General features: G+C 39.7%; 1 protein-coding gene across 2 annotated transcripts in view; it reads right to left on the bottom strand.

Moving 5' to 3' along the window:
• ZNF236 (zinc finger protein 236) overlaps positions 1-24,674 on the bottom strand; it is a 192,347-nt gene that overhangs the window by 9,911 nt on the left and 157,762 nt on the right. For both annotated transcript variants that reach the window (XM_088475911.1, XM_088475912.1), the window contains exons 29-31: positions 22,739-22,867; positions 16,965-17,159; positions 14,467-14,596 (exon numbers count right to left, since the gene is read on the bottom strand). In XM_088475911.1, coding sequence (XP_088332037.1) covers positions 14,467-14,596; positions 16,965-17,159; positions 22,739-22,867 — 454 coding nt within the window. The remainder of the gene's footprint in view (positions 1-14,466; positions 14,597-16,964; positions 17,160-22,738; positions 22,868-24,674) is intronic.

A 24,674-nucleotide genomic window follows, 5' to 3' on the forward strand; every position in this document is an offset into this window, starting at 1 on the left:
GGGGGTTAGGCACTAAGGGGGGAGGTTAGGCACCTCTAAAGGAGGGTTAGGGGGGGAGAGGAGAGGGTTAGGGTTAGAACTTACCTTAGTCAGGATTTTCAACTTTCTGCCTTCTGGCGTCGGAATTAGATCCGCCGGGCTTAAGTCCGGCGGTATGTCATACCGATTCCACTGAAGCATGTGATCATGTGTTGTATCATTACAGTCCAGTTTGTGTAAATGAACAAGTAACATTTCTTATAGCTATACATACTGTAAATAAATATATGGGAAAGATTTCTGGACTGCACAACCTGACTATATATATGATGGGAGGTGCTACCTGATGAGACTAATTGCAGGCACAGAAACAGACAAATCTCAGGTGCACACCTCCAAATTATTAATAATATATATAAATGCAATAAAATTTTGCAATCAATAGAGGTTTTTAGCATAATCATGGCCAAGGTTATGGGCCCACCCACCATATCCACGTAACCTCTTTCGGGTAGGTCCCTAACATACTAGGGTTCAAATCCAGAGCGCAGGACCCCCCAAAACTGGCCCAGCCAAGCTGCCCCAGGGCACCACCATAGTAAGAAAAGTGCAGTATAAAGAGATAGTTAGGAGCAGCTACAGCTGCATATAAAGAATGAAAATAAAAGAGTGAAGTACATATATATTAAACACACACAGTGAAGGGTTAAAATGTGTTATAAAGGAAAATGTGTTATAATGCGGTGCCCTGAGACAGATTAACCAACTCAATCCAGGGGGACCCACACCCCAAAAATGAACCAAAGTTGCACTACAGTATATAACTTGTAGGACTTATCTAGAATTGTGCCTAATATAGTGTGCATATACATTACCATACTCCATGCTTTTAAACCAATAAGGAAGGGTGCTAGTCCAGAATGATGGCGTCTCTTTTCCCTCAGAAGTGCAATAAAGCACATTAAATGGAGCATATGGGAAAGATTTGTGGACTGCACAACCTGACTATATACAGTCAGGTGCATAAATATTGGGACATTGACAGAATTTTCATATTTTGGACACTATTCACCACCACAATGGCTTTGAAATAAAACAAACAAGATGTGCTTTAACTGCAGACTTTCAGAATTAATTTGAGGGTAATTACATCCAAATTAGGTGAACGGTGTAGGAATTACAATGGTTTCTATATGTGCCTCCCACTTTTTAAGGGGCCAAAAACTAATGGGACTATCAACTCAAAAGCTATTTCATGGACAGGTGTGGGCTATTCCCTCGTTATTTCATTATCAATTAAGAAGGTAAAAGGTCTGGAGTTGATTCTAGGTATGACATTTGCATTTGGAATCAGTTGCTGTCAACTCTCAATACGAAATCCAAAGAGCTGTCACTATCAGTGAAGCAAGCCATCATTAGGCTGAAAAATAAAAAAAAACCCATCAGAGAGATAGCAAAAACATTAGGTGTGGCCAAATCAACTGTTTGGAACATTCTTAAAAAGAAAGAACGCACTGGAGAGCTCAGCAACACCAAAAGACCCGGAAGACCACGGAAAACAACTGTGGTGGATGACAGAAGAATTATTTCCCTGGTGAAGAAAACCCCTTCACAACAGTTGGCCAAATCAAGAACACTCTCCAGGAGGTAGGTGTATATGTGTCAAAGTCAACATTCAATAGAAGACTTCACAAGAGTGAATATAGAGGGTTCACCACAAAATGTAAACCATTGGTGAGCCTCAAAAACAGGAAGACCAGATTAGAGTTTGCCAAACAACATCTAAAAAAGCCATTACAGTTCTGGAACAAAGATCAACTTGTACCAGAGTGATGGGAAGAGAAGAGTATGGAGAAGGAAAGGAACTGCTCATGATCCAAAACATACCACCTCATCAGTGAAGCATTGTGGTAGTAGTGTCATGGCGTGGGCATGTACGGCTGCCAATGGAACATGTTCCCTTGTATTTATTGATGATGTGACTGCTGACAAAAGCAGCAGAATGAATTCTGAAGTGTTTCGGGCAATATTATATGCTCATATTCAGTCAAATGCTTCAGAACTCATTGGACGGCGCTTCACAGTGCAGATGGACAATGACCCGAAGCATACTGCAAAAGCAACCAAAGAGTTTTTTAACGCTAAAAAGTGGAATATTATGCAAAGGCCAAGTCAATCCCCTGACCTGAATCCGATTGAGCATGCATTTCACTTGATGAAGTCAAAACTGAAAGGAAAATGCCCCAAGAACAAGCAGGAACTGAAGACATTTGAAGTAGAGGTCTGGCAGAGCATCACCAGGGATGAAACCCAGCGTCTGGTGATGTCTATGCGTTCCAGACTTTAGGCTGTTATTGCCTGCAAAGGATTTGCAACAAAGTATTAAAAAGTGAAAGTTTGATTTTGGATTGATTAGTTTGTCCCATTACTTTTGGCCCCTTAAAAAGTGGGAGGCACATATAGAAACCGTTGTAATTCCAACACCGTTCAACTGATTTGGATGTAATTACCCTCAAATTAAATCTGAAAGTCTGCAGTTAAAGCACATCTTGTTTGTTTCATTTCAAAGCCATTGTGGTGGTGAATAGAGGCCAAAATATGAAAATTCTGTAAATGTCCCAATATTTATGCACCTGACTGTATATGATGAGAGGTGCTACCTGATGAGACTAATTGCAGGCACAGAAATAGACAAATCTCAGGTGCACAACTCCAAATTATTAAAATATATATAAATGCAATAAAATTTTGCAATCAATAGAGGTTTTTAGCATAATCATTGCCAAGGTTATGGGCCCACCCACCATATCCAGGTAACCTCTTTCGGGTAGGTCCCTAACATACTAGGGTTCAAATCCAGAGCGCAGGACCCCCCAAAACTGGCCCAGCCAAGCCGCCCCAGGGCACCACCATAGTAAGAAAAGTGCAGTGTAAAGAGATAGTTAGGAGCAGCTACAGCTGCATATAAAGAATGAAAATAAAAAAGTGAAGTACATATATATTAAACACACACAGTGAAGGGTTAAAATGTGTTATAAAGGAAAATGTGTTATAATGCGGTGCCCTGAGACAGGTTAACCAACTCAATCCAGGGGGACCCACACCCCAAAAATGAACCAAAGTTGCACTACAGTATATAACTTGTAGGACTTATCTAGAATTGTGCCTAATACAGTGTGCATATACATTACCATACTCCATGCTTTTAAACCAATAAGGAAGGGTGCTAGTCCAGAATGATGGCGTCTCTTTTCCCTCAGAAGTGCAATAAAGCACATTAAATGGAGCATATGGGAAAGATTTCTGGACTGCACAACCTAACTATATATATGATGGGAGGTGCTACCTGATGAGACTAATTGCACACTGTATTAGGCACAATTCTAGATAAGTCCTACAAGTTATATACTGTAGTGCAACTTTGGTTAATTTTTTGGGTGTGGGTCCCCCTGGATTGCGTTGGTTAATCTGTCTCAGGGCACCGCATTATAACACATTTTCCTTTATAACACATTTTAACCTTTCACTGTGTGTTTAATATATATGTACTTCACTTTTTTATTTTCATTCTTTATATGCAGCTGTAGCTGCTCCTAACTATCTCTTTACACTGCACTTTTCTTACTATGGTGGTGACCTGGGGTGGCTTGGCTGGGCCAGTTTTGTGGGGTCCTGCGCTCTGGATTTGAACCCTAGTATTTTAGGGACCTACCCGAAAGAGGTTACGTGGATATGGTGGGTGGGCCCATAACCTTGGCCATGATTATGCTAAAAACCTCTATTGATTGCAAAATTTTATTGCATTTATATATATTATTAATAATTTGGAGTTGTGCACCTGAGATTTGTCTGTTTCTGTAAATAAATATAATCAGATATTTAATTAAAAAAAACCTGCACGTGCATGTTTTTTGACAGTGAACTTCTTACACTTTTAATAAGCTAGGAAAAATGATTCATAGAAGAAATTTTTTCAATCAAGAGTAGTGCCTATTAATAGAAATTGAGGTCAGCTTCTAATTAATGTGGGAGACTTGAATGAATACAGAAGGCTTTTTGAAGAAGTGTCAAAGCAGCTTAAAGACTGTGTAGTTGACTGATCCTCCTTAGTATCAGTAATAAAATCAATGACATTTTCTCGCTTTTTGTAAAGTATTGATAACAAGATTCATATAATTTCCATGATGTTTTGTAGAAAAATATTTAAATAAATTATATTTTCATTTATAGTATTAATGATGCTGCATGCTGAGTGCCAAATTAATTTTAGTTACTGTATTTGTCAAGAGCCTCAAATAAGTTGTTTGAATGTTAAAAAAAAATAATACTGAGTATATAAACAAATGCCAATGTTATGATCCTTTAGAGCTGAATTATCAGACATGGCTACTAATATCCCTTATCCACTGCCCAAAAAACCTGGGTTATTGCCAGGTCTACCCGTGTCAGGCTGCAGTGGAAACGGCTCCCAAAAAAATAACCCGGGTCATTTTACCCGCCAATCCGGACCAGAGTTACATGGCAGTGGAAACGGACCCGACCTGGGTAACGTTTCTAGACAGTTTTGGAGCTGCTAAGGCCCTTTTGTGACCTCATCTTTGTGTGCCTCAAAAAAGTCAATTTTTAATTAAATCTATAGGGTTTTACAGGGCCGACCCAGGTTCAGTGGAAACGGGGCCGACCCGGGAATAACCCGGGTTGAAATGCAGTGGAAACAGTGTCTGAAGCCGGGTCCGACCCAGGTTGGACCAGTATTCAATATCCCGGGTTCGACCCAGGATTTTGGTGGAAAAGGGGTATACTGTAAGACTAACATTGTCCCCAAGGGAAGGGCAACCACAGAACAGTTATAGTGCAACATCAAAAATCTTGATTGGCACCAGATACCCAATTATAGGTTTTTTGTGCTAGAACAGTAATGGAAACAGCCTCATAAACTTGTACATATCTGTGCAAAGAAACCACAGGGGGAAAATAACATCAGAAACCAAAACAAAAAAAATAATAAATTAGGTTGAGAGATCCAAATATTTACAACATTTTGGCATTGCCTAAGCAAGCTTTTATGCACATAGGAAGTATTAGAAATATAGAAAACATCAAAGTTACTGTAAGTGGTTAATTGCTAAACGAACTAAATAGGAGTGAGGGCACAAGGAAGAAAACTGAAAACCTATTACCAATGCTACACAATCAAATTCTGAAAACTGTTCTCTAGCATATTTGCCTTATGCTGCTTCATCATAGTGGTCAATTTACCTAGACTTGCCCAGCGAGTCCGTGCGATGAAATGCAGCTACATGTTGCAATTACAGAGCAGCAGGGGCTGCATACAAATATCTGCGAGTCTGGGGTGAAATCAGGCCTCAAGGGGACGAGGTGAGGTGCAACTCACCCACTCGTGACTCACTGAAACAACCCCATACAGTAGAATAAATAGACACCATTGTAATCTCTGTTTTATGACTATAAATACAACTAAATGCGGAATGTACAAAGGAAAGAGGAATTGAAGACTATTACTTGAAATGTATGTTCAAAATGATTGCATTTGTAATAAACAATAAATCTGCAGGGAATCCCATACAACATACTGAATTATTTTTTTTTTACCCAGTGGATTAGAAATAAAATATTAACACTTTCCAAAGCTTTTCTAAATAGCATAGAGACTAGCTTGGTCCTTTAGATCACTAAAGAAAGGCTGCCATTAATCCTAAGGGGTATAACTTTCTGATAAATTCAGGTCAATATTTTAAAAGATTTAGGGGTCTATTTACTAAGCAGTGTTAGGAGACAGGGTGAAAAGTGATAAGGTGCCAGCCAATCAGCTTCTAACTGCCATCTCACAGGCTGTGTTTGCAAATGACACTTAGGAGCTGATTAGTTGGTACCTTATCACTTTTCACTCTGTCTTCTAACACTGCTTAGTAAATAGACCCCTTAGAATTATAAACAGATAAAATGGCTCCTCTCTATTTGAAGAGAAATGTCCATCCTCTATAAGCACAGCAACATTTAGATTTTTGTAGCTTGACCCCTTTAGCAATGCTTTCTGAAGATGGCATTAGTAGATACAGTCTATGGTACACAGTGTCGCCAGAGAAGATCTTCTGATTGATCCCTGGCAGGCACCATGCTCCTCACCTACCTACCTTCCATCACTAATTATTTCCTATGCCTGTGCGGACATCGCAGAGACCAGACCGAGTCAGGACCTGGCAGAAAAGTGATAGCTAAAGCCATCATTGATATAGGCTCTTTTAGGAACTTCTGCCCCAGCTGAACATTATTGATAAACTGGAATAGAAAATCATTAATACTTATGATGAAAAAAATGTTAAGGTTCATAATAGACCCCTTAATCACTTTCAAAATCACCTTGTTAGAGACAGGTTCTGACAAAGCACTTATTTGATATTCAGGCAAAATGCTGGGGGTAACATCAGAAGAGAAAACAGTATAATTAGAAATAAGACAACTCTTCCAGTATTTTATTTTATTTTTTGATTTTTTTTCCATATATTATATTGGGTTGTTAGCGATTAAACAGTTTGGCTTCATTCTTTGATTGTTGAATTGTAAATGTATTGCAGTTAAGTATAGTATAAATGTTAAATGCAACCCTTTATATACTGTATCGCTTAATATAAATAAAAGAAAAAATTGTAAAAAGAAAAAAAATCAATAAGTGAACTCCCGACTCTTAAAAAATGTACAAATGTAATTTAAGCGCTGCAGACACATTTTAGACCATCATGTTAACCAGGCCTGTAACAGAGAAGGACACTAATACAAAAAACAAAAAAAGAATAAAAAAAAACATTTGTATCAAACACAAATAATTCAAGGTGTTTTCACTTTATATGACCCTTGTACTAAAATGTACATCTCTTTCAACAATAGTTCCATCTGCTGTAATTAGCAGGGTTCAAAGACTATCTTTGAGCTGAGACTTTTGGTGACCACCTTCAAGTCTGTAGCAGAAATCCAACACAGCAGTTTCAAGGATGTCACGCCCTGATTCAGCAGTGTGTGCCCTGTTGAGCGCAGATTCCCGATGGTCGGGAATCTGCGCAGGTGCCGGACCTGTACTGCGCATGCGCAATATGGCTCCTGTGTGATTGCACATAGAGCGGCAGCAGACTGTCAGTGATTGACAGTCTGCAGCCGTTTGTGGGCAGGGAGGGAGCAGTAACGGCCTTAGTTTCCCTAACTGGAGACTTGTCGTTGCTGTTGGGGGGGGAGGGGGGGAGAGGCTGACAGAGTTTCCTGGCCACTTTGTTGTATCTGCAGTGGCCGGCTTGTGTGACCCCATGGGTCACCAAGCTGGCCGAAGTGATCGCAGTTTATCCGATGTAGCGTGAGGCATCCTGCTGGATTACCATAAATGATACTATTGCAGCTGCTAACATGTTAGCAGCTGCGATAGCACTTGTGTCCGCAGCTGAATCATCCCCTCAGTTAGAGCCTCTACAACAGATCCCACCTGTGATAGAAAGTGGAGCAGCACTGAAGGTGATAAGACAGAGATCAGAGCTATATATAAGTGTCTGGGCTCCGCAAATAGAGCCAACGGTGGACGTTGCACTGAAGGAGCCCAACAAAAGTATGATTATTAGGTAGAAAAGGAATTTATAACAGTGGAAACCCCATCAAAACAAGTACACACTGGTCAACAAAACCAGAACAAATATTGGGACTTTCTTCTGCATTTCTCTAGAACTAGATAGGATTCTCATTTGTAAGTTGCAAGTTCAGTACTATAGTATTATTTGCTAATTGATATCTACAGTTACTCTGACAATGTCTCTGTACACAATCATTTTGTCTTATAATACAGCAGTTTATCCTTTGCTTGCTCAATTTGTTGGCTATTTAAAGTTATTGCCTCTAGGTTTAGATCTAAGCATGCGCAAAGTAAACTTGGTATAAAGAAAGAAAATTTAAGCAATGATTACAAATGTGTTGTATCTCAGAATATGCATCATGAATAAACTACTCTTCTGAGACTGATGTCTACTTAATGACATTTAGAATGTGAAAGCTCAGGGGAATTGTTAGGATACAAAAGTTTGCACAGTAACACAGACAATAAAATGATACTCTGTGCTTCATAGAGGTTGTTCAGGAACAGCACAATGCAACTACAGTCCTCTGTAAACTGTTGAAGGGAAGAAAATTTCTCTAAACTACTCAGAAAATGAACACTCAGACTATTCTCTGCATCACATCTCCCCCAACTGTCTCATATCTGTCCTCACTTATTCACATCTCTCTCTCCTTTCTGTCCTCCTGTCTTTTTCTGTATCATATTTGTCCCCCCTCCCACATCTCTCTATCCTCTGTTCCCCTACCTACACCCATCTCTCATATTTCTGTTCCACCTCCTCCCTGTCTCATTCTCTCTCACATCTGTCCCTATCCCCCACCCATCTCTCTCTAATCTCTGTCCCTCCTCCTCAAGTCTGTCTCATCTCTTTGCCTCAATTCTGTCTCCATGATCTCTGTCCCCATCAACCGTTTTGTCTCTCTAATTGTCATCTCTGTCCCTCTTCCCCCTGTAGGGATGATGGTGCCGGCATCGGGGACTGATAGGAAAGTACAGACCTCCACTCAGCATTCAGTCCTTTAGTGCAGTGATTCCCAACCTCGGTCCTCGTTTTAGTGATAACACAGATGGTTAAATCAAAATAACTGAGGTACTAATTAAGTCACATGTGCTCAAGTATGGTTATTCTTAAAACCTGGACTCTTAGTGTGCCTTGAGGACCGTGGTTGAGAACCCCTACTCTAGTGCATGTGATCAGGAGGCGGGGCCACAATCCAACTCATCCCTAGCAGCCACTGAGAGCTGGGGGGATTGGCGGGTCTCCTCTCAGCTCTCAGAGGGCAACTGTAATTTTTAAGGTCTGTTATATTATAGATTTTGTAGCTGCACATACTGTTTGGTCACGACATAAAAAACATCTAAGTATGTTTTTAGAAATAGAAGCTCTATAGTAAACATACCAATTTTGATAAAAAGCAAAACACCAGTAAACTGGCCCACCGAAGTGGTGGTCCATCACTATATACACGTATTTGGAAGACATAATTCAGAATTTGAAATGGGGAGTCGCAGCTTCTATGTTAGTTATTTAACCAAGGTATATTCCTCAGTCAAATAGAATAACATAGTTTACAGAATTGTCATGAATCTAAAGCTGGGTACACACTTAGCGATGTGTTTCCAGCCCGATGTGCAGTGGGACCCGGCGGTGATGCCGACATAGGCAAGTGCATACACACTTGCTGATGCCGGGAGCAACGGAGTAGCAGCGGGTGCCCTACTGCATTCAGCAGCATGGACCCTGCTGATGATCACGCCCGTCGGACCTACATGCCGGTCCTATGGCCGATGTCGCTGATGACGAGTGGGAGTGCGCATCGTCAGCGACATAGCGGGTACACACTGGCCGATGTGCTCCATATGTCTAGTGTGTACCCGGCATTACTTTTACATGCCTGTAACATTATACCAATGACAAGCATATTGCCTACCTTTTTGTAGGAAATGGTCTATGAAGTTACTGTATTTCATGTGTGTTCATGTTAATCTATATCTCTTCCAAAGTCCCTTAAAAGATCCTGCTGGCTCTCAGAACCTGAATTCTTCATTGCTCTCTACACCCCTGCATGTCTTAACCCTGTAACGTGCTTCAACTTTAAACATGGACCTAATATTAGCACAAGTCATAATTCACACCTAAGTTGACCTATAAATAGAATTCTAATTCTATGGGACTCCAACTCTACTACAAAGACTTTTGTCCTGACTGCCTCGACTGTTGAGAGATATGGCTGCTGGGTTTTTTTAGGGGATGGGAAGAAAGTCGGAGGCAATCTAGCACTTCAGAAGCAATAGGTAACCCCAAAGGGAATATGACAAAACTAAATGTTAGGTGGTCATAGAACAACATGACATGATCATCCCCTTTTTCATGGCAGTGTGCACAAATTGTCCATGTTTGGACACTGGGAATGTTGGCAGGTATAGTAAAATAAATCTGGATTTTTGTACTGACCAGTAAAATCCTTGTCTCTGCGTCCATGAGGAACACTGGAAACAATGGGGTGGTGAGAGGAGCCTGGGCACTTTCAGTGGTGCCAACTAGAGCTCATCCTCCTCATATAACCCAACTGGACATTCCTAAAAGAGCTAGAGTATTTAGAGGAAGAGGAGAAGGACAAACTTCCTAAGAAAAACTTACAAGGAACAAAAAAAAAAAAATCCTATTTCTCATTAATCCGTGGGGTCAACTAAAAGCAATTGTGAGGTCCCAAAGCTGTCCCTAAGGGTAGGGATGCTCATATGTAGTGTGTAGCACTTTCCACCCAAAACTTGCATCCCTAGATGCAAATTTATGAAATCTATAACATTTTGTGAAAGTGTGTACAGGCAACAAGGTTGAACTCTGCAAACCTGCTCAAAAGAGGCACAATGTCTGAACACCCACAAAGCCCCCCACGGATCTAGTGAAATGAGCCTTGACTAGCTCTGGAACTGACCTATCCACTGTATTTCTCCAATGCAAGACTAATTGATTACAGCCATAATCCATTTAGCAATAATCTGTTTAAAGACTAGGGGGTAAATTAACTAAAGTGAGCATTTTTAGTAGTGGAGTTGTTGCCCATAGCAACCAGATTCTAGCTATTATCTTCTAGAAGGTGCTAGTTAAATGTTAAGTAGAATCTGATTGGTTGCTATGGACAACATCTCCACTTCTAAAAACTCTCACTTTAGTAAATATACCCCTAGCTGACCCCAATTTTGAACATCATAACGTAAAAAGAGGTTATCTGTCCTACAAATATCTTCATTGAACATACATTTTAAGGGCTCCAAAACATCTCAAGAACATAAAAGAGTCCTTTCCATGCCGACCAGAAATGATGGGACAATAATCTCCTGGTTCATATAGAACTTGGAGACTACCTCTGGCTGGAAAGAAGTCTTCGGTCTTAGAACCACTATATCACCATGAAAAAAAAGGTGAATGGCAAAAAGGGCTCCCAACTCAGAGACCATCCTAGCAGAATAAATACCTTTCAAATAAGTAACTTTAAATCCACTCATTTTAATGATTTAAAATGTGACTAAAGTAACTGGTACTTCTATACCCCCAGATCCCCTAGTAGCATTATTTAATTTCCACCAAAGAGCTGTAGCTTCTGGAGATAGTTATGTGATGGGGCATATTTTATTTGCCACTAAAGCCCTTATTGCTTACCATTGGCATTTGGATCTCTTACCAACTTTTACTGCTTTGGAAAATAAAGTACAAACTCACTGTGATTTTGAAACAGCTGGCGTGTCCTACTCCTCCTCAGCTACTGACCCATTAATGAAGTGGTTTGGGTGGAGTGATTATAGTTCAGATGCTAAAGCGCCTGTCGGCCAGTACATAAGTTGATTTAAATTAATTGAGCAGATTTCAAGTAACTTAAGTCTCCCTTATTATCAGTTTAGGGATGTGGATTAGATTTTCATTCTGGATCAACTTGTTTTTATTCTTTATTATGAGTATTCTTTTCTAAATGTTGGTGATCAGTTGCAATAAGTTTCTGCTATGTATATATTATCAGTTTTTTTCTTGGATGTACCCTCATTACTTATGTTTTTCCCTCCTCCCTATTAATTTATATTTTACTTTGTTTTATATGTTTGGATGAATAATTTCTAAGATTGTTTGTATCTGGTTATTTTGCGGATTTTTCAATAAAAATGTAATTAAAAAAAAAGTGACTGTTCTAGAGTTACATAACCAATGGAACCAGAGGAGGAAGAAAAGGATATTGCAAATGAAGTACCCCCTGCAAAAAGTCTGGACCTCTGGAATACACGATAATTAATAGAGATGAAATCTGAGGCTTCGGAGAACCCAATTTCAACATCAAATCAGGACCACCCTGTAGAAACAAATTAAGTCTTGCCATCCTAACAGAAAAAGTGGGACCTTTCATTCTTCCAAACAGGACACATAGGTTTTCTCTACTCTATGAAAATGTTTGGCTGATGCAGGCTTTCTAGCATTCATGATGGTTTTAATCACTTTATCTGAAAATAATTTAGGCTTTAAAATCTCAACTTTAGTAACCAAGCCATAAAAGCTAGTCGCGGTAATGCTGAATGCAGGAATGGTCCCTGACCATAAAGGAGCCTGTAACAGACTCAGTAGATCTGAATACCAGGCCTTTTTTGGCCAATCTGAATCTCTAATCCTGGCACACTAATGACTGGCCTTGAGGTTCAACCTTAACGCCATCATATCAACGTCAGGTTAACCCGTTTGTCCACTAACTGTTGATAAACCTCTGGATGGAGTGATCACTCCCCTGAGATACAAAAATTGGCCTGCAATTTCTCTGAGACGGGATAAAACACTACTGTAAGAGCCCACACATTCTTTTCTGTCCAAAGGAGATCTTTGATCTCTAATGGCCTGGACACTTTTTGGTGACCCCTTGAAGTTTCAAATACGATATTGCCATAGTATTGTCTAGACAAACCTTTATTGCCTGATCCTTTAGGCAGGTCTGGGCTGCAACCAAGGCATTGAAAACTGCCCAACTTCCAAGTCATATGCAGAGAAGCCTCCTGCAGAGACCACCTGCTTTGAAACTTGAATTGAATGAAGAATGGTCCCAACCTGATAGGCTGCCATCCATTTTGAGAAGGACCTAATCCACCATTGCAAAAGAATGACCTCTGTTCAGTTTGTTGCTGAACAACCACCAGAAAATAAATAGTCAGATTCCTGGAGACATACAGAGGTGTCTTCAGTCGTTGTTGCTGCAGTCGTGTTATATAGTTCTTCTAGTCGCGTTTAGTCCCGTGCGAGTTTACTCATTCCGAGTGTCTTTTTGTGCATCTTTTTCGCCACAAATCCGTCTTATTCGCAATGAGTTGTGAATAAGACCCATAAGCAGACTTTGCTGATTAAAATGATATGCGACATTTGCATGTTCTGTGTGCGACTGCAGCTGTATCTGTACATGGTACAGTGTCAGCGGCTGTTTTCCACACCATATTCCGTGATGATTTCACGGACTCGGCCGCATACAGAACATATACATGTCACATATCATTTTAATCAGCAAAGTCTGCTTGTGCGTCTTATTTGCATTTGTGGTGAAAAAGATGCGAGGAGCCAGCTCCTCTCATGCGCCCTGTGTAACGCGACTCACAATGCATGGAGTATAGACGAGAAAGGACATATCTGTATTGGTTGTCAGATGAAGCTGAGAACTGTCCCATTTCAGAAGGCTTTTCAACAGGAGTTTCCAAGAGTGAAATTGGATGAAATGGAAAAAAATCACTAATACCCTCTTTATTTCATCTGCTGTTTTACAAATTTTTGTAAACCGGCCATTTTGTTGGCCAGAATAAAAACCTGCATGATTTTGGTATCAAACAGCATTCCCAGGAAGAGCATCATTTGAGATGGGACTAAATTTGATCGGTGATGATTACCCTACCATGTGAAACCAACACTTTTCTGTTATTTTGATATGATGTAACAGAACCTTTGTAAAAACTGCTTTTATAGGTGAAGGGCCATTGTCACCACCATTACTTTGGTAAAGACCCTGGGTGTGGCCCTGAATTGATAATGCTGAGATAGAATTGCAAATCTTAGAAGGGATTGATGTTCCTCCAAATGGGTGCATGCAGGAAAGCATCCTTGATGTACTAGGATACCATATAATCTCTGGTTTCCATGCTCCTAATTATTGACCTGAGGGATTCCATTTTGAAACAAACTACCATCAGATGAACATTGATGGATTTTTAAATGTAGAATATTCCTGACTCCGGAATGAGGACCTCTATGTCCGATGGGCACCGGGACAATAACACCTGCTGAAAGCAACTTCTTGTAGGGCTTCTTTGGATCGACCTGAAGATGAGCTGAAAAGAATCTTTCTAGGGCAAAATCAGCCAGATCTATAATATAGCCTCTGGTTACTGTACCTCTTACCCACATATCTTAAGTGGATTCTAACCACTTGTCCCTGAAGTGTAACACACAAGCTCCACCACAGGCGCAGACAGAAGGGCATTCTGCCCAACCTGCCTTTTTGTCCTGCTCACATAGGCATGAACAAAAATTGATGCTGGAAGGTCCTGTAAGGGTATAGAGTAGAGCCCCGGCCGAGCCTGATTTTGAGCCACTTTTGAAAGCAACAAGGCTCCTTATACCATACACAATACAGCATCATTTCCAGTGTCCTCTAAGGATGAGAAAGAAAAAATATTTTTTTCTTTTTAAACAGTTTTTGTATACAAATTAAAGCTTGCTTCTTTATTCTACAAAAATGTGTGATTTGCCCTCTAATATACCTACACCCAATGCCTGTTTAATATTACATACATATAAATATACGGCACTTCATATTAATGTCAAATATTTTATTACAATTTTCCTGGACATAAAATACCTGTATGAATTCGACTGTGTCTTTCAAGCTGGCTTGGTTTAGCAAATGCTTTATCACATGCATCACACTGAAATAATTTTGGCATCTGAGAACTTCGTGAAGGTCCAGGCTTATGTGTCTGCATGTGCTCCTGTAAAATTTGCAATCATACATTAAAATCTGGAGCATACATTACAACTTAAACAATAAAATTATATATACATATACAGTCAGGTCCATAAATATTGGGACATTGACAGAATTTTCAGATTTTGGCCTCTATTCACCACCACAATAGTTTTGAAATGAAACAAACAAGATGTGCTTTAACTGCAGACTTTCAGATTTAATTTGAGCGTAATTACATCCAATTCGGGTGAACGGTGTAGGAATTATAACAGTTTCAATATGTGCCTCCCACTTTTTAAGGGGCCAAAAGTAATGGGACTATCAACTCAGAAGCTATTTCATGGACAGGTGTGGGCTATTCCCTCGTTATTATATTATCAATTAAGCAGGTAAAAGGTCTGGAGTTGATTCTAGGTGTGACAATTGCATTTGGAATCAGTTGCTGTCAACTCTCAATACGAAATCCAAAGAGCTGTCACTATCAGTGAAGCAAGCCATCATTAGGCTGAAAAATCAAAACAAACCCATCAGAGAGATAGCAAAAACATTAGGTGTGGCCAAATCAACTGTTTGGAACATTCTTAAAAAGAAAGAACGCACCGGAGAGCTAAGCAACACCAAAAGACCCGGAAGACCACGGAAAACAACTGTGGTGGATGACAAAAGAATTATTTCCCTGGTGAAGAAAAACCCCTTCACAACAGTTGGCCAAATCAAGAACACTCTCCAGGAGGTAGATGTATAAGTGTCAAAGTGAACAATCAAGAGAAGACTTCACAAGAGTGAATATAGAGGGTTCACCACAAGATGCAAACCATTGGTGAGCCACAAAAACAGGAAGACCAGATTAGAGTTTGCCAAACTACATCTAAAAAAGCCATTACAGTTCTGGAACAACATCCTATGGACAGATGAGACAAAGATCAACTTGTACCAGAGTGATGGGAAGAGAAGAGTATGGAGAAGGAAAGGAACTGCTCATGATCCAAAACATACCACCTCATCATTGAAGCATGGTGGTGGTAGTGTCATGGCGTGGGCATGTATGGCTGCCAATGGAACTGGTTCCCTTGTATTTATTGATGATGTGAATTCTGAAGTGTTTCGGGCAATATTATAAGCTCATATTCAGTCAAATGCTTCAGAACTCATCAGACGGCGCTTCACAGTGCAGATGGACAATGACCCGAAGCATACTGCAAAAGCAACCAAAGAGTTTTGTAAGGGTAAAAAGTGGAATGTTATGCAATGGCGAAGTCAATCCCCTGACCTGAATCCGATTGAGCATGCATTTCACTTGATGAAGACAAAACTGAAGGGAAAATGCTCCAAGAACAAGCTGGAACTGAAGACATTTGCAGTAGAGGCCTGGCAGAGCATCACCAGGGATGAAACCCAGCGTCTGGTGATGTCTATGCTTTCCAGACTTCAGGCTGTTATTGCCTGCAAAGGATTTGCAACAAAGTATTAAAAAGTGAAAGTTAGATTTAGGATTGTTTAGTTTGTCCCAAAACTTTTGGCCCCTTAAAAAGTGGGAGGCACATATAGAAACCGTTGTAATTCCTACACCGTTCACCTGATTTGGATGTAATTACCCTCAAATTAAATCTGAAAGTCTGCAGTTAAATCACATCTTGTTTGTTTCATTTCAAAGTCATTGTGGTGGTGAATAGAGGCCAAAATATGAAAATTCTGTCAATGTCCCAATATTTATGCACCTGACTGTATGTATATATTTATATTTATATATATATATATATATATATATATATATACATACACACACACACACACACACACATATATATATATATGTACACACACACACACACACACACACACACACACACACACACATTAAATACAAATCAAGTAAAACAATACACAGCTAAGGGACATGAAAAAAAATACAAAACATAAACCTTAAAGCTTCTGGTTAGCTGTGTGAGTTGGACACTAATATCATACACCATTTTAAAATGGTGTGAGCTGAAGGACCATTAAGAATCAGCGGTTTGCTGTTCAAACTGGTTCATGCAGCCACACACCTCTCCACACAATGCCAAACTTCCAGCTATTGAACAAATTTAGGAAAAAATGGAAACAGGGAGCAGCTTATGGACCTCTAGTGAGAGAAGTGGAACATAGGGTGAAACTTTTTCACCCCAAATGTAAATGCAGTTAAAAACTAAATTGATTTTAAAGTAGGTCTCCCAGAGCAAAAATCAATTTTCCCAGTTTATATTAATCACATTACAATTATTTGGCTATCAAAATAAAATGGAAACTGCTCTCACAGATCCCAATGCTATACCACTGGGAACCTGAATATACTGTAGTCTAGGAAAATAATCATTCCATGTTAAAGGTTTACAATAACACAGTCCTACTTTTAAATGAGATGCTCTCTTGAAGGCTTTACTGCACAGGTGGCACACATGAATCCGTTCTTTGCCATGAGATTCTTTATTGTGCTCGGCTAATATGGATGCTGAAGGAAAGTAATGATTGCATTCAAAACACTGATGTATTCGGTCGTGCTTATCTATATCGCTGTTCTTTTCAATATGAGATTCGTCTGTAACCTATGAAATACAAATTGCATCAAAAATAGATTGTATAAATAGATGGTCTTTGCCAACTTGACATTACTCCTAAAATACCAGTAATAATACTGATGCAAATGCTCATAGTTTTGCTACAGCATGATAGAATGTGATACTTTATAGTTGCAAATTAAACTAAGATTATGGGCTAAATTCCATGACTGAAAGCAATGTATGTTGCTAAAATCCTGCACAAACTTGGGGGATTTGCCTGGATAACTAGAGCAGTTTTCATTCGAAAACTAATATCTAAGTAAGAAACATAATAGCCTTTATCACTAAGTGAATTTCCAAGCAAGCCTGCTGGGCAGAACTATAAAGCCATTCAAAATCCATGCATTTACTATAGCAATATAGGTTACATTATTTTTGTGCAAAGGTACGATATTGTATTCAAATGTATAGAACATTGTCTCCCTTTTTTTTTGCACCAAAAGGCTGTTCTCATTTTTTTTTCTTATTTGAGAGAACAATTCTAGCTATACTGCCAAGCTGACCAGAATAATCATTTTGAACTTTAAAACTACCTACCTTTATTGTTTACAGTAACAGGGACACCACCATAGTGCAAATTCTTCAGATAATAGTAAAGTTTTACATATCGGGATCTTAGCCCCCATTACATAGAACCAACAAGCAGTCTGAACCTAGATAGGGATACTCTCAATCCCACATAATAGACAAATCACGGTTAAGAAGTTCTTTAAGATGAAAGAAGAGAAAAAAAGGACAAACCGAATCTGACAGGAAAGAAGAGAAATAGGACAATTTTGAATTCAAAGAGAAGTCCACTTTCTATCCAAAATATCTAAAAGGAAGCCTCTTGGACAGTTTCCAGAAATCTATCCTGGAGGACATTGAAAAATTAGAGGATCAGAAAATTAAGACCAACAATTTAACACGAAGAGAGAAGGTTGGATTAAAACCAATACGCAAGGATGAAACTATAATCATTAAACCATGTGATAAAAGGAGGGGGCGTCACCATTATGGATGTTAAGGATTGCAATGAAGAGGTTCTCTGTCAATTAAATGATGGAAAAACGTATGCCAAATTGAAGAGTGACCTAAACCAGAGGATGAAAACCAATTTTGAAAAACTCTTAAAAAAACATCTGGATAGAGGGACCATATCAAAGAAGGAATTTGAATATTACCGATCCCTCAATCCCGACTATCTGCACCCTGCCCAAAGTCCATAAAAGTGCATCTCGACCTCCAGGTAGACCAATAGTGGCGGGTGTAAGGAGCCTACCCACGAACTTATCAGAATTCATCGATCATTTGCTTCAACCATTAGTTGTAACAAATAAATCATATCTAAAAGATACAACTGACACATTAAATAAATTGAATATGATGCAGTGGGAAGATGATATGTTTTTAATCACAGCTGATGTAGCTTCACTGTACACAAGTATCCCACATGACAAGGGACTGGAGGCCGTTAAATGGTCTTTGGAGCAGAGTAATATTCCAGAAGCAAGAAAATACCTGATCCATTCTGAATAATAACTATTTCTTCTTCGATAGACAATATTACATTAAAAAAACAGGCACAGCCTAGCTGTGGGCACCAAGTTCGCCCTGAGCTATGCCAACCAGTTAATGGCATACTGGGAGAATGAACAGGTGTGGGAACACATAGCTTGGGGTAAGAACTTGGTGTCCTGGTATTGATACAATCACGATATCATGTTTTCATGGAGAGGAACTAGAGAGGAACTGAACATCTTCTGTGAACAGTTAAATGGTAACAACTTGAATAGAAAATTAACCTATGATGTGAGTCAGAAAAAAGTAAATTTTCTGGATCTGGAAATTTATGTGGAAGCAGGAAAAATAGAGCCCAAGTGCTTGAGCAAAACCACTGACGCAAACAGTTACATAGCCAAAAATAGCGAACATCATGTGAACTGGCTCAATAGTGTTCCAAAGAGCCAGTTCATTAGGCTAAGGCGCAATTGTAGCAAAGATACAGTGTGTGAAGAACAGATATGTACTATTGCAGAAAGACAATTGGAAAAGGGATACCCTAAAGAAAAGTTGAAGGAAACTAGAGATCAAGTGATGGAGATGGATAGAGGACCACTCTTACAAAAAGTAAAAAAAGAGACATCAGAAGAAAGGGGGTGGGTGATATGCATCAATTTACTTTCATTACAGGCTATTCGGGACAATATAAAAAAGTGGAGGCCATAGTAAGGAAGCATTGGCACCTACTCAAAAAAGATCCCATTTTAAAGACCATCATCCCTGGAAAGCCAAAGTTCATATACAGGAAGGCTCCAAATCTGAAGAACAAATTGACGTAGAGTGCCCCTCCAATTTCAAAATTGCATCTAGTCAGAACCAAAGGGTGTCATCGGTGCTGGAAATGCGCACCATGTAAAGAAATGAAAACTGCATCGACTAAAGTAACAGATTTTGAAGTCAGAGGTAAGAAATACACTTTAAAGGACTTTACTACTTGCCATACAAGCAATGTAGTCTATTTAATCGAATGCCAATGCAAGTTGATATATGTAGAAAGGACTAGTAGATCACTAAAGACACGTTTGGGGGAACATCTAAGGAACATACGCAAAAGGATTATCCATACATTCCTTGTCAATCCATTTCAAGGAATTTCACGACTGTTCCCCCAAGGCCATTATTAGATTTATGGCCACAGAAAATGTAAAAGGAAATTGGAGGAACAGGAATGAAGAACGCATGCTCGCTATGGCAGGCAGAAATGAAGTGGATACATAAAATTAAAAACCTTTACATCCAAATGGACTCAACTTGGACTTCGAACTCAAATGGTTTTTATAAAAGTCAAGATAGCTATAAAATTACGAATATATTCCACATCCTTATTGGTTCCAGACTGTTTACATCTTAAAAATTTAGTGCTTTATATTTATGTAAATAGCAGACTTTTGAGTATCCCTTTTTATATAATGCATATATGTTGTTCTCATCATGTGTTTTTGCAATATGCTCCATATGATCTTCGGATCATATTTTAACTACTTTTTCCCCCAAGCACATGTTCCATTATTTGGAGACCACTTTTCCTCATTATATATATATATATATATATATATATATATATATATATATATATTTTTTTTTTTTATTATGTATTTTTCTTATTATGTATTTTACTATAGTCCATATAATCATGTATTTTAAATTCTTTTGGTTGATATAATAATTTTTATATTCGTCTCCCTTTAATGATGCCTGGAGATTAGTTGAAGGCATCATTAAGGATAACTCACCCATTTTTTGTCATTACATATTCCAGTATAGGACATAGAACAAGGGTGAATTGAAAGAGATATCCCACATGTATAGAGCCCATGGTCACAGCCACCTAAGTGGTTGGCGGAAGTAGCCAAAAGGACTTGCCATCCTAAGAACAGAGCGGGAGGATGGAGTCCTCGGTATCATGTTACTTCCGGAATTGACATCGGGATGAAGCGGAACGTCATTTCCGGTCGGGAACCCCTGTGGTCCGCAAGCGTTCCAGACACCGGCAGCTGCACAATGACTTTTTTAACAGCCAAGGCAGTGGTGATTGATCAAGGAGCCTAGCGCAACATCATGGGAGATTGCACTACACTTGGACACATGAAGAGCGGGCAAGCTGGGAATAATATGGGTATGAAAGTTCCCCATAAAAGTAAGGGACTATTCACTTCCGGTTTTATTAAATAAGACATTTTTTTGTATATTGATCCATTTTTATGTGGGCACATTGGGAAATATACTTATATGGATTTATAGGCACTTTGCAACTTTGTTTGGAATTGATTAAGTCAAGGAGGCATAGACGAACTTTGACCTGCAAGGGATTATCCTCCATCTTATAAAAGAACAGCTTTGCAGTCCTGTCATATTGCCCTGACGAAGAGCACAGCTCGATACGGGTTGGTCTATGACAAGAGATTTTAAAGATTTGGCTGTACTAGAAGGATGACGTTGTGGCTTTATGTGATGGGAGCAAGCAGAGTCTGGGGTTACGAAGCCTTCAACTTGAGAAAGATCTTTTTACTTGCTCCACAAATCACATAGATCTGGTAACGTCTCCCCCTGTACCATTGTGATTATTATTGATTTAGTGTTTTTTAAAGAAGCGGTTTTTGAACATTATACGAGTGTTGTTCATGGACGAACAAAATAAATTATTGTTACATTTTACACTGTGAAGATTCTTATCTTTTATTTTTCATGTCTATGAAATACAAATGGTCTAAAATCTCTACAAGGTGACAAGAGGATAATCGTCACCCAAGGAAAGGAATTAAGTATTTGTTACACTGTTTTCAGTATGATCGTGTCTGATTTCAATTGATGAAATAGTGCTGTTAAATATATTTATATAGACATCAGACCAAGTATTATATTAGAACTAGAGCCAGGTACCTAGTATTCTTCTTTTGGATATCTCTATGTGGGCCTGACAAATCCCCTCTGGTAGAACCAGGGGCGGCGGAGCATGGGCAACGCCATCTTGAATTTGTTCATGTGACTACATCACTTTACCAAATTCCAACAGCCACACCCACATGCAGTGCTGTAACTAGCAAGAATGCCGAAGGAGCCCTCCAGCAGGATTGGGAAGTACAGCACTGCTCAAAGCATTTTGAGGACGCTCCAGGAGGCTGTGCAGGTTGCAGTGTGCAAGGATGCTCCAGGCAGCCCTGCAGCAATGATCCTGGCTGCAAGGTGTCGTTACAGACACTCTGCCAGTCAGAGACAAGGGCTAGATGCCAGCGACGGTGCCACCCACAGAACCCTGCGCTCTGTACGACGACATCGCTTGCATAAACCCCAATAACAGCCCTGCTCACATGACCTGTCTGACTAATAGGCGTTGGGAAAGCCCAATTTAAACCTCCTGTGTTGGCATGCTCATTGCCAAAAAACTACTACACGAGACCTGGCTCCTGGCTACAGTGGCTTCCAGCTACTATCTGCACTTCCAAAGTGCATCAGTATCTGTCTGCAGTAACCAAAAGTGTGTGTATACTAGTGCATCCAGCAGCTTATTCAGTCCACATTCATCTCAAGTATCTACCTCTTGGGCTGTTCTGCAATTTGCACCTATTGCAGCAGGTGTCTCACTAAACAATGACGCAATCCCTTACGATATACTCTCTCCAGTGTGTAGCCGTAAGTATCTACATCTCCTACAGGCTATCACTGGTACTACTGGCACTTCACTGTTTCTGCTGTATTACAGTTCTAGAGACTACATCCACCATGACTCCGGCACTTCATTCCGAGTATTTATTAGACTGTATTCATAACATATATACAACCATTAGTAGAACTGGTCTAAATGAGAAAGAGCTTTATCAAGATCTAATCTGAAGGCTCCTGATCGAAATACAGAAAACCCCAGTGACATGACACAAAGGTTATACACTGCATGGGTGAAGTAGATATTTCACATCTTTTGAATTATGCATGTCCAAGAAAATGCTATATCCTCAAGTGATACTACTTCTGCTAGTAGATATGCAAAATAAAATTAATTATTTTAATAGTTGTTTGAAAAGTACCTGGTAATGGAGGTCACTGTCACTGCTGGGCGGTTGCGTTGCATGGCTCACCAATATCACCTGCTGGGAGCCAGTTCCACTTTGTCCAGATAAACTGTTTTCAGACAGGATGCCAGGAAACTGCTGGCTCTGTTGGAGAAGAAACATTCTCTTAATGCATGAAACATTAAAAGTGGAAGGAAAACTAGCCACATTATATTTTACATATTGTATTTCCTGTTTGTATAATTGTAAATATGTTGATATTGAATGCATCTGGTCAGGGCTGTACCTACATTATAGGCTCCCAAAGGCTTGATCATATGTAAACTTACCATTTATATGTGAAAAAATAAAGCAGTGGGTACTTGGTAAAGTCTCACAGGTGCGCTGAGAGGAGCTGTTTGGAGCGACTGCATCAAAGACGAGTGAAGACACATCTGTAGGTCACCAGTACCTGCACAAAACATGCCTCCTAATAAGCACATTTGAGAATCTAAGAGCCCGATTCAGAGATGGACGCATATCACACAGTGCTGGCTTCAGCATGCCCAGAAAACGGGGCCGACACGATCATGTTTCCTGGGGCGCTGCCTGACGCCACCCCCAAACGCCAGCACCATGTCAATCATTCTGGGGCACTGCGAGCGTTATTGCAGTCCCCTATCTGTACATGCAAACGGCTTCTGCACATATCTAAAGACTTCGCAGATGTATGTAAACCATTGGGTTTGCTTCCATCTCATAATCAGGCCACAAGGCCGTATGTAAAGATGTGCTAGACTTGCAGGCAAACATTCTTACTGAACGAAGTTTACATTTGGCCACGTTTGTTCCACCTCTTCACACATAAAGAGCCGCAAGTCTAATATGGGGCACACACCCGAACGATGGACTGGCCGGCCGCTCCAATGATTTGTTAAGTGTTCTGCACAAATGATATTTATACACATACACATTTACCAATCGGCCCCCCGATAGGTCTGGACACAGGAACCAAGTGTTACTTTATGGTCGCTGGTTCTTGCGTCCAGCAAATGGGTCGTTCACCCGTACATGCAGGTAGATGGGCACTATATATCTTTCAGATGTATTGCATATGCCATGCTGCATAGTCGAAACAATATATCTGCAAATTACTTGGTTCACAGATATATCGTGCATACACACTGGCCGAAGGTAGGGACGATGTGTATTGTTCGTCGGCTGTGTGAACAAAATATCGACCATTGTGTATCCAGCATAAAATTCACTGAAGTGTACATAATGATGCTTTTTGGTGCACATGTACAATACAGAAATGTATATAATTGCACTACAAAAATTATTATTCCAAAAGATATACTGTTAGATTAATTGGTCTCTGACAAAATGAACTATAGTGGGTTTGTGCGGTAGGCTATATAGATTGTAAGCTCCACTGGGCAAGAACTTTGCAGCGTGTAGGTGCTACAGATGTGTCCTCGCACATCTTTGCTGCAGTTACTCCAAACAGCCCCTATCGGCGCGTCAGATCCCATGAGACCCTGTTAGTGTTGGGTGTCTTTTTTGCATCATTTTACCAATGCAATGCGACTAGGACGCATTGTGCTGCTTAATTTGAGGCTGCAGCTTTTATCCACGCCAAGTTCCGTATACAGACTCACACACAGATATACAGGTGTCACATATTAAATTAATCAGCACAGTCTCCTGGTGCGTCCTAGTTGCATCGCAGTGTGACTTACACATATTTTCAGTAAAAAAGATGCCCAATGCTAGCTGAGTTGCACAGCACCTGGTGGCTCACTCACGCCAGGCATATCGTGTTGCATGGCGTATTGAGGCTAGATGTAGGAGAACACATCTGTATATAATGACAGATTACATGTCCCTGAAATTGAATATTATTTATAAATCTTTCCATTCCTTTAGAACACTATAGAAAAATTAAATAAAAAATAGCCTAAATAATTTC

The sequence above is a fragment of the Taudactylus pleione genome, unplaced genomic scaffold (genome assembly GCF_031769625.1).
Source record: "Taudactylus pleione unplaced genomic scaffold, aTauple2 ptg000179l, whole genome shotgun sequence".
Taxonomy (NCBI): Eukaryota; Metazoa; Chordata; class Amphibia; order Anura; family Myobatrachidae; genus Taudactylus; species Taudactylus pleione.